Raw genomic sequence first — 12,427 nt, 5'->3', positions numbered from 1 at the left:
AAGGAACTGTGAAAAACAAGAGCTGCAAGTCTGCCACGAGGGAGGCTCAAATGTCCCAGATCAAAGCAGCACTGAAGCTCACACAATCATTTCGTGTCTGACTCAGTGGCTGGTGCAGCATTGCAAAGAATGGCATCATAAAAAGCAAGATTACCCAGTGTCTCCAACCAGCAGTACTGGTTCACCAAACTCCAGGGCCCGTCCCACCAAAACAGCAAGTCTCCTCATCCCCTGAGTCCAGACAACATGGTTAAAATCTCTATCCATCACTGACATCCGCGTGGAAGATTTCGCTGCAAAACACAAAGCAATCCATCAGCTTCAGTCACACCTGGAGAACTACCAGTAGGGATCTTCTAGGAAACTCACCCAGTAGCTTTTTGACACTTTCCCTGGAGAAGAGAGATTCAGGATGTATTTTTTTTTTGAAGTGTTTTTCAAGGACACTCTGAATAACATCCACCTCCTCCTGTTTCCTGACTCTGCCTGCCAAAAGCATGAAACCTATAAAAGAGAGGAAGAGAGAAGGCAATTACTATCTGGTTAGCCAGCAACAAAAATTTACACTTAAGAACTGGGTTTGAAAAGCAATTCTACAGACACTTTAAAGAGCTGAGGCAGCAGAGCTCACCATCATTTGCTAAGTGCTGAAGCCAGTCATACTCCTTCTCCAGCTGTTCTGCCAATCTGTACCTTTCAGCCCAACGAAACAGATCCCTCAGGGTAATGAACCCATGCTTCCCAGCGAACACCGTCGAACCTCTGCGATAAGACTGTCACAAGAACAAAATGTGAGCCAATTTTTTATGAACCCGTTCAAATACTTTAAGCAAAGCTAATCAGAACTCTTTGCTGTGACACCTCCACAAGTAAATTCTATGGAAAAAAAAAAAAAAGAAGTCTAGTACAGTCATGACTCCCAAACATAAACCCCCTTTACGCAGGTATCTGATAGGTACCAGGAACAAAATAATATAGATAGGAATAAAAAAATTACAAGAATAAAATAGGTACCTGGAATAAAAGAAAATCTAGTTTGTCCTGCTGTAACTGATTTTAAATACAGGGCAGTTTTAGCTACATGCTAAACGTCAAATGCCTGTTGAACACAGGAGTGTCTGAACACATCTCAAATTATTGCTTAAAAATAAAAGCAAATTTCAGATGAACTAATGACAGTTACAAATCCAATACTGTATTTTAGATTGAGACCAAGGTCTCTGGTCATAATTTTTTTTTTGCTGCTAGCTTTCTCTCAAATCTGGCATCACCTTCCGTATTCTCTATTTTAACCACTGGAGTTAGTACCTTAGTGGGTTCTCTTCCATCAGTTATAGTTTAGGATTTTAAATATCTTTCAGATAACAATACCTCTCCCCTTGCCCTCCCCGCCCCCCAGAATTTCTATTACTTTGTGCATATTACTTTAAAATATGTTTGCCTTTCTTATTCTAAAAGAAGAAAGACTCTCATACTTGCAGGTCTAACATGACTTTGACAAGCTTGCTGCAATAAGAAGGTGGCAAACTGCATCTCTTGTGCAGGATTGCTTCCAGTTCAGCACTTGGCAATTCATCAAAATGCAGTTCCACAAAACGATTTCTGAAGGCTCTGGACAAAACCTAAAATAGGAGACCATGTTGTGTTTTAACCACAGTAGCATCACAAAGCCACAGGCTCATTCTCCCTACAGTGGGATGGGGGAGAGAACTGGAAGGGTATAAGTGAGAAAACTTGTAGGCTGAGATAAAGACAGGTAGTTTTCATAAGTAAAGCAAAAGATGCATGTGCAAGAAAAGCAAAATTAGGAATTCATTCATCATTTCACATCAATAGGCAGGTGTTCAGCCATGTCCAGGAAATAAGGGCTTCATCACGCAGAAATGTTATCTGGGGAAACAAACACCAAACATACTCTGCTTCCTCCTTCTGCCCCCACTTTTGATTGCTGAGCACATGGAACATCAGTGTGGTCAGTCGGGGTTGACTGTCCTGGCTCTGTCTCCTCCCAGGTTGTTGTGCACGCCCAGCTTACTCCACTGGTGGGGCAGTGTGAGCAGAGGAAAAGGCCTGGACTCTGTGCAATCACTGCTCAGCAATAACTAAGACATCCCTATGCTATCAACACTGTTTTGGTCACAAATCCAAAATACAGTACCATACCAGTCACTATGAAGAAAACTGGCTATTCCAGCCAAAACCAGTACCAAATGGGCATCAACAGCCTAAGCAGAATCTCTTTTCAAGTGCTCTTTAACAAGAAATGCTGAGTCAGGTATAATATTTACAGAATCACAGAATATTCTGAGTTGGAAGGGACACACAAGGATCATTAAGTCCAATTCTTAACTGAAAGGCCCATATGGGGATTGAACCCATAACCTTGGTGTTACTAACACCATGCTTTAACCAACTGAGCTAAGCCACTCCCACGACATACATGAGCTCCAGTTCAGTAAAGTACTTAAATCTCAACTACTCTAAATTAGAAATTTGGTATCTGCAAAATAAGCAACTCCCCTAGCAGAACCCAGCTCTCAGAGTTAGTTCACAGCCACTTCAACTCTCTCCCTCTGGGGAGATTCACGCATCAAAATATTTTCACAACACACTTATATGTATGAGAGAGTTTAATTCCCTAAAGTCTTATCTACTCAAAGGAATGTATTATACAGACCTTTCTGCCACCATAGAGACCTGGAGGATTCTGTGTAGCAAACAACATGAAGCGAGGGTGAGCTCTGACAACTTCCTGGGTCTCAGTAATGAAAAGCTCTCTGTTATCATCCAATAGACGGTTGAGAGCCTCCAGAACATCAGTGGGAGCCAAATTCAATTCATCTAGAACAATCCAGTAACCCTTTCTCATTGCATCTATGAGAATGCCTTGGAGAGAAAAGAAAAAGTCCTAATTGAAAATCTAACAAAGCAAACCTAACAGAAGCAGGCACTGTAGATAGTTTTAGCAACCCATCTGCACTCAGAATAAATGCTAATCCAGTTTGTTGAAGTTGTTGAATTATCTTCTTTAAGTTCAATAGGACAAGCATGATGACACAGACATGAACTCCAGAATTTGTCAAAATTCACATACATGATTCTCATTAATGTGCAACTAACAACTTTATGACAGCTCATCTCTCCATTGTAATAGAACAGATAAGAAGGAAAGAAGTAAAAAAAATCAACAGTGAAGTGAGACAGGACTTTGGAGTACATACAAAATGCCCACTCACCTTCCTTAAATACCAACTTTCCAGAGGCATCCGATGTATAACAGCCAATATATTCTTGGATGTCCGTATGCTCATGATTGTTAATCCTTACACAATGATTCCCAGTAGCGGCAGCTAGCCAGCGAATTAAACTGGTTTTACCAACAGAGGTCTCTCCTTGAATCAGTACTGGATAAGTCCTAAGAGCCATAACCAAAACAGTGAGTTTGAAGCATGAGCCTTACCTTTCTCATATACAAGATGTCAACATTATCAAACCACACTACAAAACCATCATCACCTAACTCACTCGGGGTATCCAAGATCACAGACTAACAGGGTAACATAAGTAACTTTACTCCCAAATGCTAACAGCTACCCATGAAGCTTTTCATGACACTATGAAATTTCTAGATTATAATTTAAATAAAACAAGATATGGCAGTAAGATGGTTTAATAAAACAAAAAATACATCTATAAATTCAAGTCACTCTATAATGAAAAGTTACCTGTAAAGTAGGAAAATAGACATTATTCGTACAAACAATAAAGGTTAGAGAAGCACCAAGACTAAAGGCCTAAATAAACATATTCAACTTATTTTTGTGATGAAAAAGTTGAAACACTTACCCTGCAGACACAACTCTGACCATGTCTTTCAGATTAAGCTTAACTGAGGGGGTCAGCACGTAACTCTCATCTACAGTAGGTTCTTTGTCCCCAGCTGAAATCCAGTATCCTTCTATAAGTATAAAACTCCCTCCTTGGGGTTTTGGTATTTGCTAAGGAAACATGACAGAAATAACAGATTGTACAAATGATTTTCAATTTACTAATGAAAAGTACTGTTACACCACTGCAACATATTCTGTAAAAAGTAATTTTAAATTAATCCCTGAGCACTCCTGCAGTAAGAACTGACCCCTTGTCACAGAACACAAATCACAGGAAAAACCTGACCAGATTACTTCACAGTGATGAAGCCAGTGCCATCATGAAGATAAAAGTGATTCAAGAGTCCTAGCACTGAATTTTGAAGAGAATTTCCTAGCAGGATATTTGCTTTCATCTTTTTATATTCATCAATATTTTCCAATAGGAAGGGGTTTACTCTGAAACAAATACCTATAAACTGGCTTCTCCATCCCACTGCCCAGTCCTCCCAGCACGCAAACCTGTGCTGGGCTCCCAGCACTAGTGAGATTCTTTCTTTCCCATTAGAGACAAAGCACAAATGTGTGCTTCATATTCGTATGTTCTCCATTCAGAACTTAAAAATATAAAGCCTGTGAAAGCTTCTTAAAAGTCTGTGATAGCTTTACAGTTGCAGTCATTGCATTAAGCTGCCCACACTCCACAACGTTTTAATTATTCAGACTTCCTTATTTATTCAAATAAACAAATAAACTAGTTAACATATGGACATTTCAAACAAAGTAAAAAACAGGTCTTTATAAGCTTAGTTACCTACCTGCTTGAGAAGGCTTTTGATGTTGCCAGAGACTATATGCTGGCAAATTAGCTTTTGAACTACTGGGTGAGAACCTCTGTCGAGCTGTGTCAGGAAACTCAAACAGAAGCCCTGAGAAGAAGAACTATTTTCAGTGATAAAATGAAAAATTAGGAAAAAATACACAGATTGAAGAACGATTTCTGTTCAACACTGCACTTAGAGAGGATTATCCTTCACTCAAACAACCTTTGTTGTGAACACACACTGAAACAAACACCAACACAAGTAATCACCTCATACAGTGAGCGTGGTATGCTGCCACATGGATTAGATGCTGCAAATCTCAATGCCCTGCAAAGTGTACGGAGGCTGTAGTGAGGTCTGTGGCCCGTTCCATCCACCAACTTTGTTTCTGCTTCCTTTCTCACAGACAAATAAAAGCTGCAAAAACAAAGAGTTACAAAGAGCTGTTACTGATCAGACCATTGCACTAAGGAACCTAACCCAAGCATGAACACTTCAGCTTATCTCCAACTGTTACTTTTCCTAAAAGCTCCAGGTTAGGAAAGGCATGCCAAGCTCTGCCATCTGTATAGCCAGTAAAGCAAAGCAACAGAGTACTTTCAAAACCATTATTTTTGAGAGAGCTTGATATGCAGAGAGTGCCTATAAATTCCAAGTATTGGAAACATGAGATAGTTCACCTCATACTAGGGGAAAGAAAGGCAACTCTAGATAAACACACATGACTTCCATTGGTATCGTCCACAGAAACAAAACATTTTAGTCTCTCAGAGTACTGCAACAACAGTGCTCTTTAACTGTTGCCACCAAGAAAACAATTCTGAATAAAAAACCCAAAAATCTCCCCACAGATACAGAAACCTTCAGAATTAAGAAGATGAATGTCTACTCTCTTTTTTTTCCTAACGCTATGCAAATTGCTGGGTAGGAAGCATTACATACTGTGTTTCCCAAAACAGTCTAACCACAGACTACCGTTACATACTTTCTTTTTGTAACTTATTTCATCATGAAGAATTTAAAGATATTACAATCAACTTACTTCACAATTCCTTGTACTGTATTTTTGTTCACATTCAGGCCTCTCAGATAATCCATGATAAGAACTTGCAAGTCTCCCTCATTTCTCAATTCTTCTACATACAGTTCGGTAAACCTGTAAGAATCAGCCCATCCAAATAAAAATCGAGACATAATGCTTACACATCTGACCAAATTTTAAAAACCACATTATATATTAATCTCATGGCATATGCCATTTAGATTTTTTCAAGTATCAGAATACTGATTGTCAAATGACCTAGACTCAAGAACCAGAGTACACAAGAAAGTAAGGTATTTCTATTAATTTTGAGTAATTTCTCTGAATTATTTTAACTTATTAGACTGAAAATGAACTATGGGACTGTGTTTTCTTAAATTAAGATTTTAAACAATCTGCAATAGATACCCAAATGTTACAGCCTGAACACCAAAGTAGTGACACAGTTAGAGCACTTTTCAAAGTGGACTCTATTGATCTCTGTTTCAAAGAGTGGACACTTCAGAGTGGCCACCCATTCTAATTTTGTTATGACTGACATATTCCTACCTTTCCTTCATTATTTCCTACCTGTTTCTTATTCCTAGAGGAAGATTTCTCTTTCCAACATCTGTAGCTGGATTCATGCATGCAAACAAGCGAAAATCAGGGTGACGGACAAGAGGCTCTAAAGCAAAACAGAATTGAGAAACATATGGTTAATGATAAACACAGGATATTTATTATGTTAAATAAGTTATATTTTATCTAGATCAGCTTCTACCGCTACACTACTAATTTATTTTAAAAATTCCAGTGTAAAAAATTTTCAGAGAATAACCCTATGTAATTTTAGCAGAAGTATCTGCATCTTCACAAGCATCCATCAAGCTACCTCAACTTCATAAAGAAAAAAAAATTCAGTCCTTCAGTAGTCTGCAGAGCCATCCATGCTTACTGGAGAGATCTGCCCTTACTGAGTTCAGAGGCAAAACCTACAATTTCTCCATGTGGAAATCTCCTGAGTCAACAGTGAATTAAAATTCCCACTTTTTGCATAAAAGTTTGAAGTCTACCAAGAACACTTTGCTCTCTTTTGCACACTTTCATTTGAATGGTAAATGTTCTCAACTTATATATAAGTCAAGGACATATATAAGGACAGGGAAATCAACTAAATAGCAAGATACAGCCCAAGGAAACACAGAAATAGTACCTGTGTCTCCTCTGTCTAGTAACACCAGTGACCCAGATGATCCTTCCAATAAACCACTCAGGCACTCCAAAGTCTCTGCTGCAGCCAAGTTAATCTCATCCAATAAAATCCACTCTCCTTTTTTTACTGCTTGTGCCAGAGTACCCTAAAAATAAGATTAATTTGTTAATCATGTCACCACCAACTGAAGCAGTCTTATGCTGGAAATACTTGCAATACGTGCAATCTATGGTTTGATTAGACAAATGGCAATTCCAGACCTTTTACAGCAATAGCAATTTTACTGCTCTCTCTCAATAACAGCAATTATTTTGCAAGCCACAGAAGTCAGATGGTTATCACCACTATATCAGTTACCATTTAGACTGGCTCAAATATAACAGAATTAGGTTCTGTTATTCGTACAATGCTGCCTGTCAGTGACATCCAACACTGTGGGGCATGCACTTCACTGACACCACACAAGAATAAAGACAGTTAATCCAAAGAAATGCAAAGACAAAAACAGTATTATACTCCTAAGGAAATAATATCTTACTAATTAAAATTATACTTCAGTCAAAGGTTCTCCAACTATTTGTACACACACTTTTTATAGAAGACTGGTCAACATTTTATACACTTCACATGAAATATGAGAGAATATACTCAGACTAACAGGGTGACAAGGAACAAGCATGCATAAACTTCATAGTTTCTCCTAATCGCACCTAATGTCATTAGAACATACATGGATGGGTTTGAAACATTTAAAAAAAGTACTTCTAGATAAACAGCACAGATTCTTAATATTAAATCCTTCACAAGAATCCCTAGGCAGAAGCATGTCCTACTGGAGACTGGTCAGGAAATTTTTTTCTAATCTCACACAGTTAAAATGATGACCTGACATACTGCTGACATTATTACACCAATCCTATTTCTATTATACAGCATGGAATTAATGTGCTACCACAAAACATTATCCCAACCACTCCCTCCTTTAAGCAGCACACTTTGTTTCACAGAGTTATCATGGAATATGTCTAACTTCATAATAAGGTTCTTGCCAGGAAATTATTTATATAATACTGATTGCAAAGTCTTTTAAATACTTCTCCTTATATCAAAATGCAACTCTTAAATACCTCAACAAATGCAAAGAGGAGAGCATTTTCTGTCATTTTCATCTGTTGATGAGCATGATTCAGTTTAAGACCAAATGCTTCCCACTTTTCCTTCAGTGGTGAGCCTGTGAGCAAAACAAATTCAAGTGTGTACCATCAGAACAATATCATAAAAAATGTTCTACAACAGTATTTTAATCATGTTGTTTCAAGCACAGAGATACAAAAGTAAGCTTGGTTGAGCAGCGAAAACATTCCAGTTCTACAGATGACACCTCATGAATAAAAAAAAAATAATTTTTTTGTTTCCATTTTGGGAAGGGGAGGGTTGTATTTTAAATTTAACCGAACACTACTGACATATGAATACAGACAATTTGCCATTCTTTCTTATCCTAGGAACAAATACTTATGCTGCAGTCTCTAAATTCCAGAAACAAAAAGACATGTCAAAAAAAAAATCCAAATTTATAAACCCTATGACAGAACAGATTGACAATGAACACTTCAGTATCAAGTAAAAACACTGTTGCTTATCAGTTATGACATTATTTAATACTGCACTGACTTCAGTTATTTGTTTAAAATCACTCCCTGAGCTACATACAGCATCAAAATTATTTAAGTAACTTTGCAAATTACAAATTTCAGCTTGTCTGTATTTTAGGATTGTCAATACTTGCAATAAGTAGTCTTTAAACATTCATTTTTAAATTTTTTTTTCCTACACTTGTGGGCATTTATTTTAGTATCTGCATATTCAGAAGAACCAGTTAAAAGAAGAATGGAGATAAAGTTCATGATTAATTTTACTTGGGCTATACTGAATGAAAGCTACAACTTCACGGGTTCGGCTGGTCTAGAACCAGAAACGACTCCATACAAGACAAAGTATCAACACTGCCTCTGCCCCAAAATGGGTTGTGAAGTATAAAAGAAATCAAAACATAAACTTATTTGGAGACAAAACCACACTGAAACAAATTAAAGCACTAGGCGAGTTACTGACAGTGATGCCAAGTCAAAAGCAAACTCTTAATATCATTACTACCCTAAAAGAGCTATTGCTTTGGGCTTGGGTTTTTTATGTTGTTGTTTTGTTTAGTTTTTAAATAGGATATATTTGTGAGATTTAAGGAGGTTCCATGACTAAAAGTATGAATGCATTCACATGGAAGACCAACATACAAACCACCAGGACTGCTCACCAGCACAGCAAGTAACTGCTAAGTGAAGACCAGATGTCAAGGGCACCATAGATCAGACAAGTCAACCTTCACACTGTCAGACATAGCTGACAGCAGTGATGAGTTAGAGAACAGAAAAAATTAAACAAAATACAAATCCAATGAGTATACTAACAGTAGTTTGAATGACTTGTAGACAGACATTGCATTTTTGAAAACCAGAAGAATGTAATAAAGGGAGACAAAAAAAACTAAACTCCAAACCAACCCAAATTTAAAGGCCAAAAGAAATAACTAGTATTTATCTACTCTCTACAATGGTTCAGTGCTAATGTGTGTTTGATCAGTCTCAATTCTCACCAGATGCATTTTCTTTTACTTCCTTATTAATAGCAGATTTATGAATATGCTGCATTAGTTTTAGCAGATCGTGCCAACGTTTCTGCCTGTAGCAGGTCTGAATGTGTCCCAAGAATGTTTGATTTTTCTTCCTAGAGAATGTCTGAGAGAAGAGTTCCTCAAAAGACTCTCGCAGAGGCAGCCAGATCAGCTTGTTATCCACAGGCTTGTAACTGAAGAGAAGCATAAGAGTATTTACTTATTTATGACACAGGAATCTGTCCATTAAAAACATAAAAGCACCCCAAAACCAGTTACTGAAACAACAACACTGTGCATGAATGAACCCCGGTTTCCAAAGTTTCTTACTCAACTAATAAAAAAGTAAAATTGTACATATTTAAATGCACCTCATGAGGCAATTTTATGAAGACAGGACGACATTGATAAGTAAAATATTTTTAATAACTACCAACCAGTATGTCTATTGAATGTTAGATCAGATTTCTATTGGACAGCTTAGCCATTTTTTCAGAAACATTGGCTTGTGCTTTTAAATGACTTCATCACATACAGCTGTGCACACAATTTAGTGAAATTGCTCTGTTCTTCAGCAAGGACAAAAAGGTTTCTGAATGCAAACGTTTATTAAGACACTTATATTACTGTGAAATACATACTGCCAATTTGTTATGCACAACAGTTAAAACAGTAACTCACCCCCCTAACAGATCTGCTGTGTCACTTTGTTGGTTCATGTTGATAACCCTCAAACGGTGTCCTTGAAACAGAAATAGAAAGCATCATCAACTTGTGGGTTTACTCATTTGTTGTTTTCTTTAAATTATCTTCATGTAGCTTACAGTTTTCATACTTTATTTACCTGTAATATGAGCAAGGTACTGAACAGTTGAGGTTTTGCCAGTCCCTGTTTCACCAACCAAAAGCACTGGCTCTCCTTTGGCAACACACACTGCAAGCTGTTCAATCAATACTGCGGATGGCCGTGTGGCTGCAAAGGTTTGTTTTGCTCTGAAAAAACAAAAGGAAGAAACTCAAAACTAAGATTTATCACAGAGGTAATTTTAAGTTTATTATTTCTTTTATGTTGTGGTTGAATTTAGGATTTTTTTTTTTTTTAAATTAATACAGGTCTGAAAAAAAGAGTTCTAAGGTACCCTTATAAGATACTCATTTTTTTCAAGACACAACCTAGAAACTCAGGATTCCCAAAGAACTTCCCAGAGTTAGCGACACATACTACAAAAATCTCCCTTTACAAACAAAGATTCATCAAAATTTTATTGTAACAGCTGTGGATCCACACTACTTTGAAGACAATCTCGTTTAAAGAAGCTGACAATCTTCATGCTTTGGCTGCCAGAAGTATGATGCACACAAGCTTAATGATAAGCAAAGTAAAATTCAGATCAAAAGAGAAAGAACTCTCACATTCCTTCCATTAAAGTGAAAATATCCAGCTTGCATTTTTCTGAACCCTGTGACTTGCAGTCTATTCTATTCCGTCACAAAATACTTCAATTTACATGGAAACTATAAGATACTCTACCTCTGTACAGTGAGAGCCTGTGTTTGTTTCTTTATAAGACACACTCTTCCGACAGAGACTTCTTGTTCCCGTATTAAAATTTCTGGTTTATAGAGTTCACAAAAGAACTCCACCTGTGAAAAAAGCATGAACATTTCCAATACTAATAATGCTTATATCACACTAAAAACACCCACTCTGCAGCAAGCTAATTCTTCATGGTAAGATTCTATATTTTGCAGGTTTTACATACTCTTCACCAGAAGTACTGAAGGACCTCAGAAATGTTTTTATCTGAACAAACAGTTTTCAACTTAATAACTTAATAACAGGTCTATGCCACTATATTTCTATACTTTGTCTGCTTCCATGGTAGTTCAACTACATAAACTTGAACAGTTATTTTAACAATAAACAAAAAAACCTCCCTCAAAAAAGCTTTTGGGTAAACACGGATATTTTGCCATTTGCAGGGAATAATACATTCCTGTACTGAAATAATGCAAAGAAGGACAAACGTGGAAGTTTCAGGGGATCAATCTGTCATCTTTTCTTTGCAAATTTTCTATGCTCAGAAATAGCCGACAAAGAAATTTTTTAGTTTAATTCCGCGATTTATAGAACATTACTAGGCTCCAGAGAGGTACTTGATTTTGTAATCAATGATTTAAGACAAGTAGTAGTAAAGATCAGTTTCTCTCTGATTTCCTCATTCAAATGATTAATGTTCACAGAAAACCACCCAAGAAGAAACACATTATTCCCTACTCAGTGCACCCAGCAGTATCATGTGCTTAGGCAGCTGTGCTGTTCCAGCTGTGTAATCCTTCTTTTGCAGGATGAGCCCATTTGCTCTGAAACAGGTTCACTGGAACTTTAAGAGTTAAAAAAAAAAAAAAAAGGCAGCTGAACATAAAACATGAGAAACAGATCCTGGGATAGAAGAGAGAGCAAAAATAGTGTTTGTGACAGAGAGGTGGGTATAATTTCTAAGAAAAAATAACATCACATATATAAATTAAACAGTAGAAAAATTGTAAGCGATAGAATGTTAGCGATAAACATCATGTTAATTATAGCTCACATACCTTTTTTTTGGAAATGTTTAGTTTACTTCCAATAACTTTTGCCATTTTCTGTCTGCTCCCTTTGTTGGACAGCATAGCTGTGAAACAGTCCAATGCCTGTCAAGAGGAAAAACAACTTCTTTAACAGTAGTTATGTATGATTTGATCTCACAAGCACCATCTTAATCTAAATGAGCCCAAATCCAATCCAGCCATGGTAAGTAAAATTATTTCACGGTCCATGTATAG

At 37.1% G+C, this 12,427-nt stretch overlaps 1 protein-coding gene across 1 annotated transcript in view; it reads right to left on the bottom strand.

Annotated features, from left to right (window-relative positions):
- Window positions 1-12,427, bottom strand: part of MDN1 (midasin AAA ATPase 1) — a 95,095-nt gene that overhangs the window by 61,663 nt on the left and 21,005 nt on the right. The window contains exons 12-29 of the mRNA XM_027896258.1: window positions 12,200-12,295; window positions 11,133-11,245; window positions 10,446-10,594; window positions 10,283-10,343; window positions 9,584-9,795; window positions 8,058-8,161; window positions 6,931-7,075; window positions 6,306-6,402; window positions 5,736-5,849; window positions 4,963-5,110; window positions 4,688-4,798; window positions 3,847-3,998; window positions 3,237-3,415; window positions 2,678-2,886; window positions 1,476-1,622; window positions 632-773; window positions 370-504; window positions 155-293 (exon numbers count right to left, since the gene is read on the bottom strand). Of these exons, the coding sequence (XP_027752059.1) occupies window positions 155-293; window positions 370-504; window positions 632-773; window positions 1,476-1,622; window positions 2,678-2,886; window positions 3,237-3,415; window positions 3,847-3,998; window positions 4,688-4,798; window positions 4,963-5,110; window positions 5,736-5,849; window positions 6,306-6,402; window positions 6,931-7,075; window positions 8,058-8,161; window positions 9,584-9,795; window positions 10,283-10,343; window positions 10,446-10,594; window positions 11,133-11,245; window positions 12,200-12,295 (2,453 nt within the window). The remainder of the gene's footprint in view (window positions 1-154; window positions 294-369; window positions 505-631; window positions 774-1,475; window positions 1,623-2,677; window positions 2,887-3,236; window positions 3,416-3,846; window positions 3,999-4,687; window positions 4,799-4,962; window positions 5,111-5,735; window positions 5,850-6,305; window positions 6,403-6,930; window positions 7,076-8,057; window positions 8,162-9,583; window positions 9,796-10,282; window positions 10,344-10,445; window positions 10,595-11,132; window positions 11,246-12,199; window positions 12,296-12,427) is intronic.

This window comes from Empidonax traillii, unplaced genomic scaffold (assembly GCF_003031625.1).
Source record: "Empidonax traillii isolate 1590-97213 ecotype Southwest subspecies unplaced genomic scaffold, ASM303162v1 scaffold491:size805508, whole genome shotgun sequence".
NCBI classification, from domain to species: Eukaryota; Metazoa; Chordata; class Aves; order Passeriformes; family Tyrannidae; genus Empidonax; species Empidonax traillii.
Note: the sequence above shows the minus strand (reverse complement) of the source record. Positions and strands in the feature narration are given on the sequence as shown.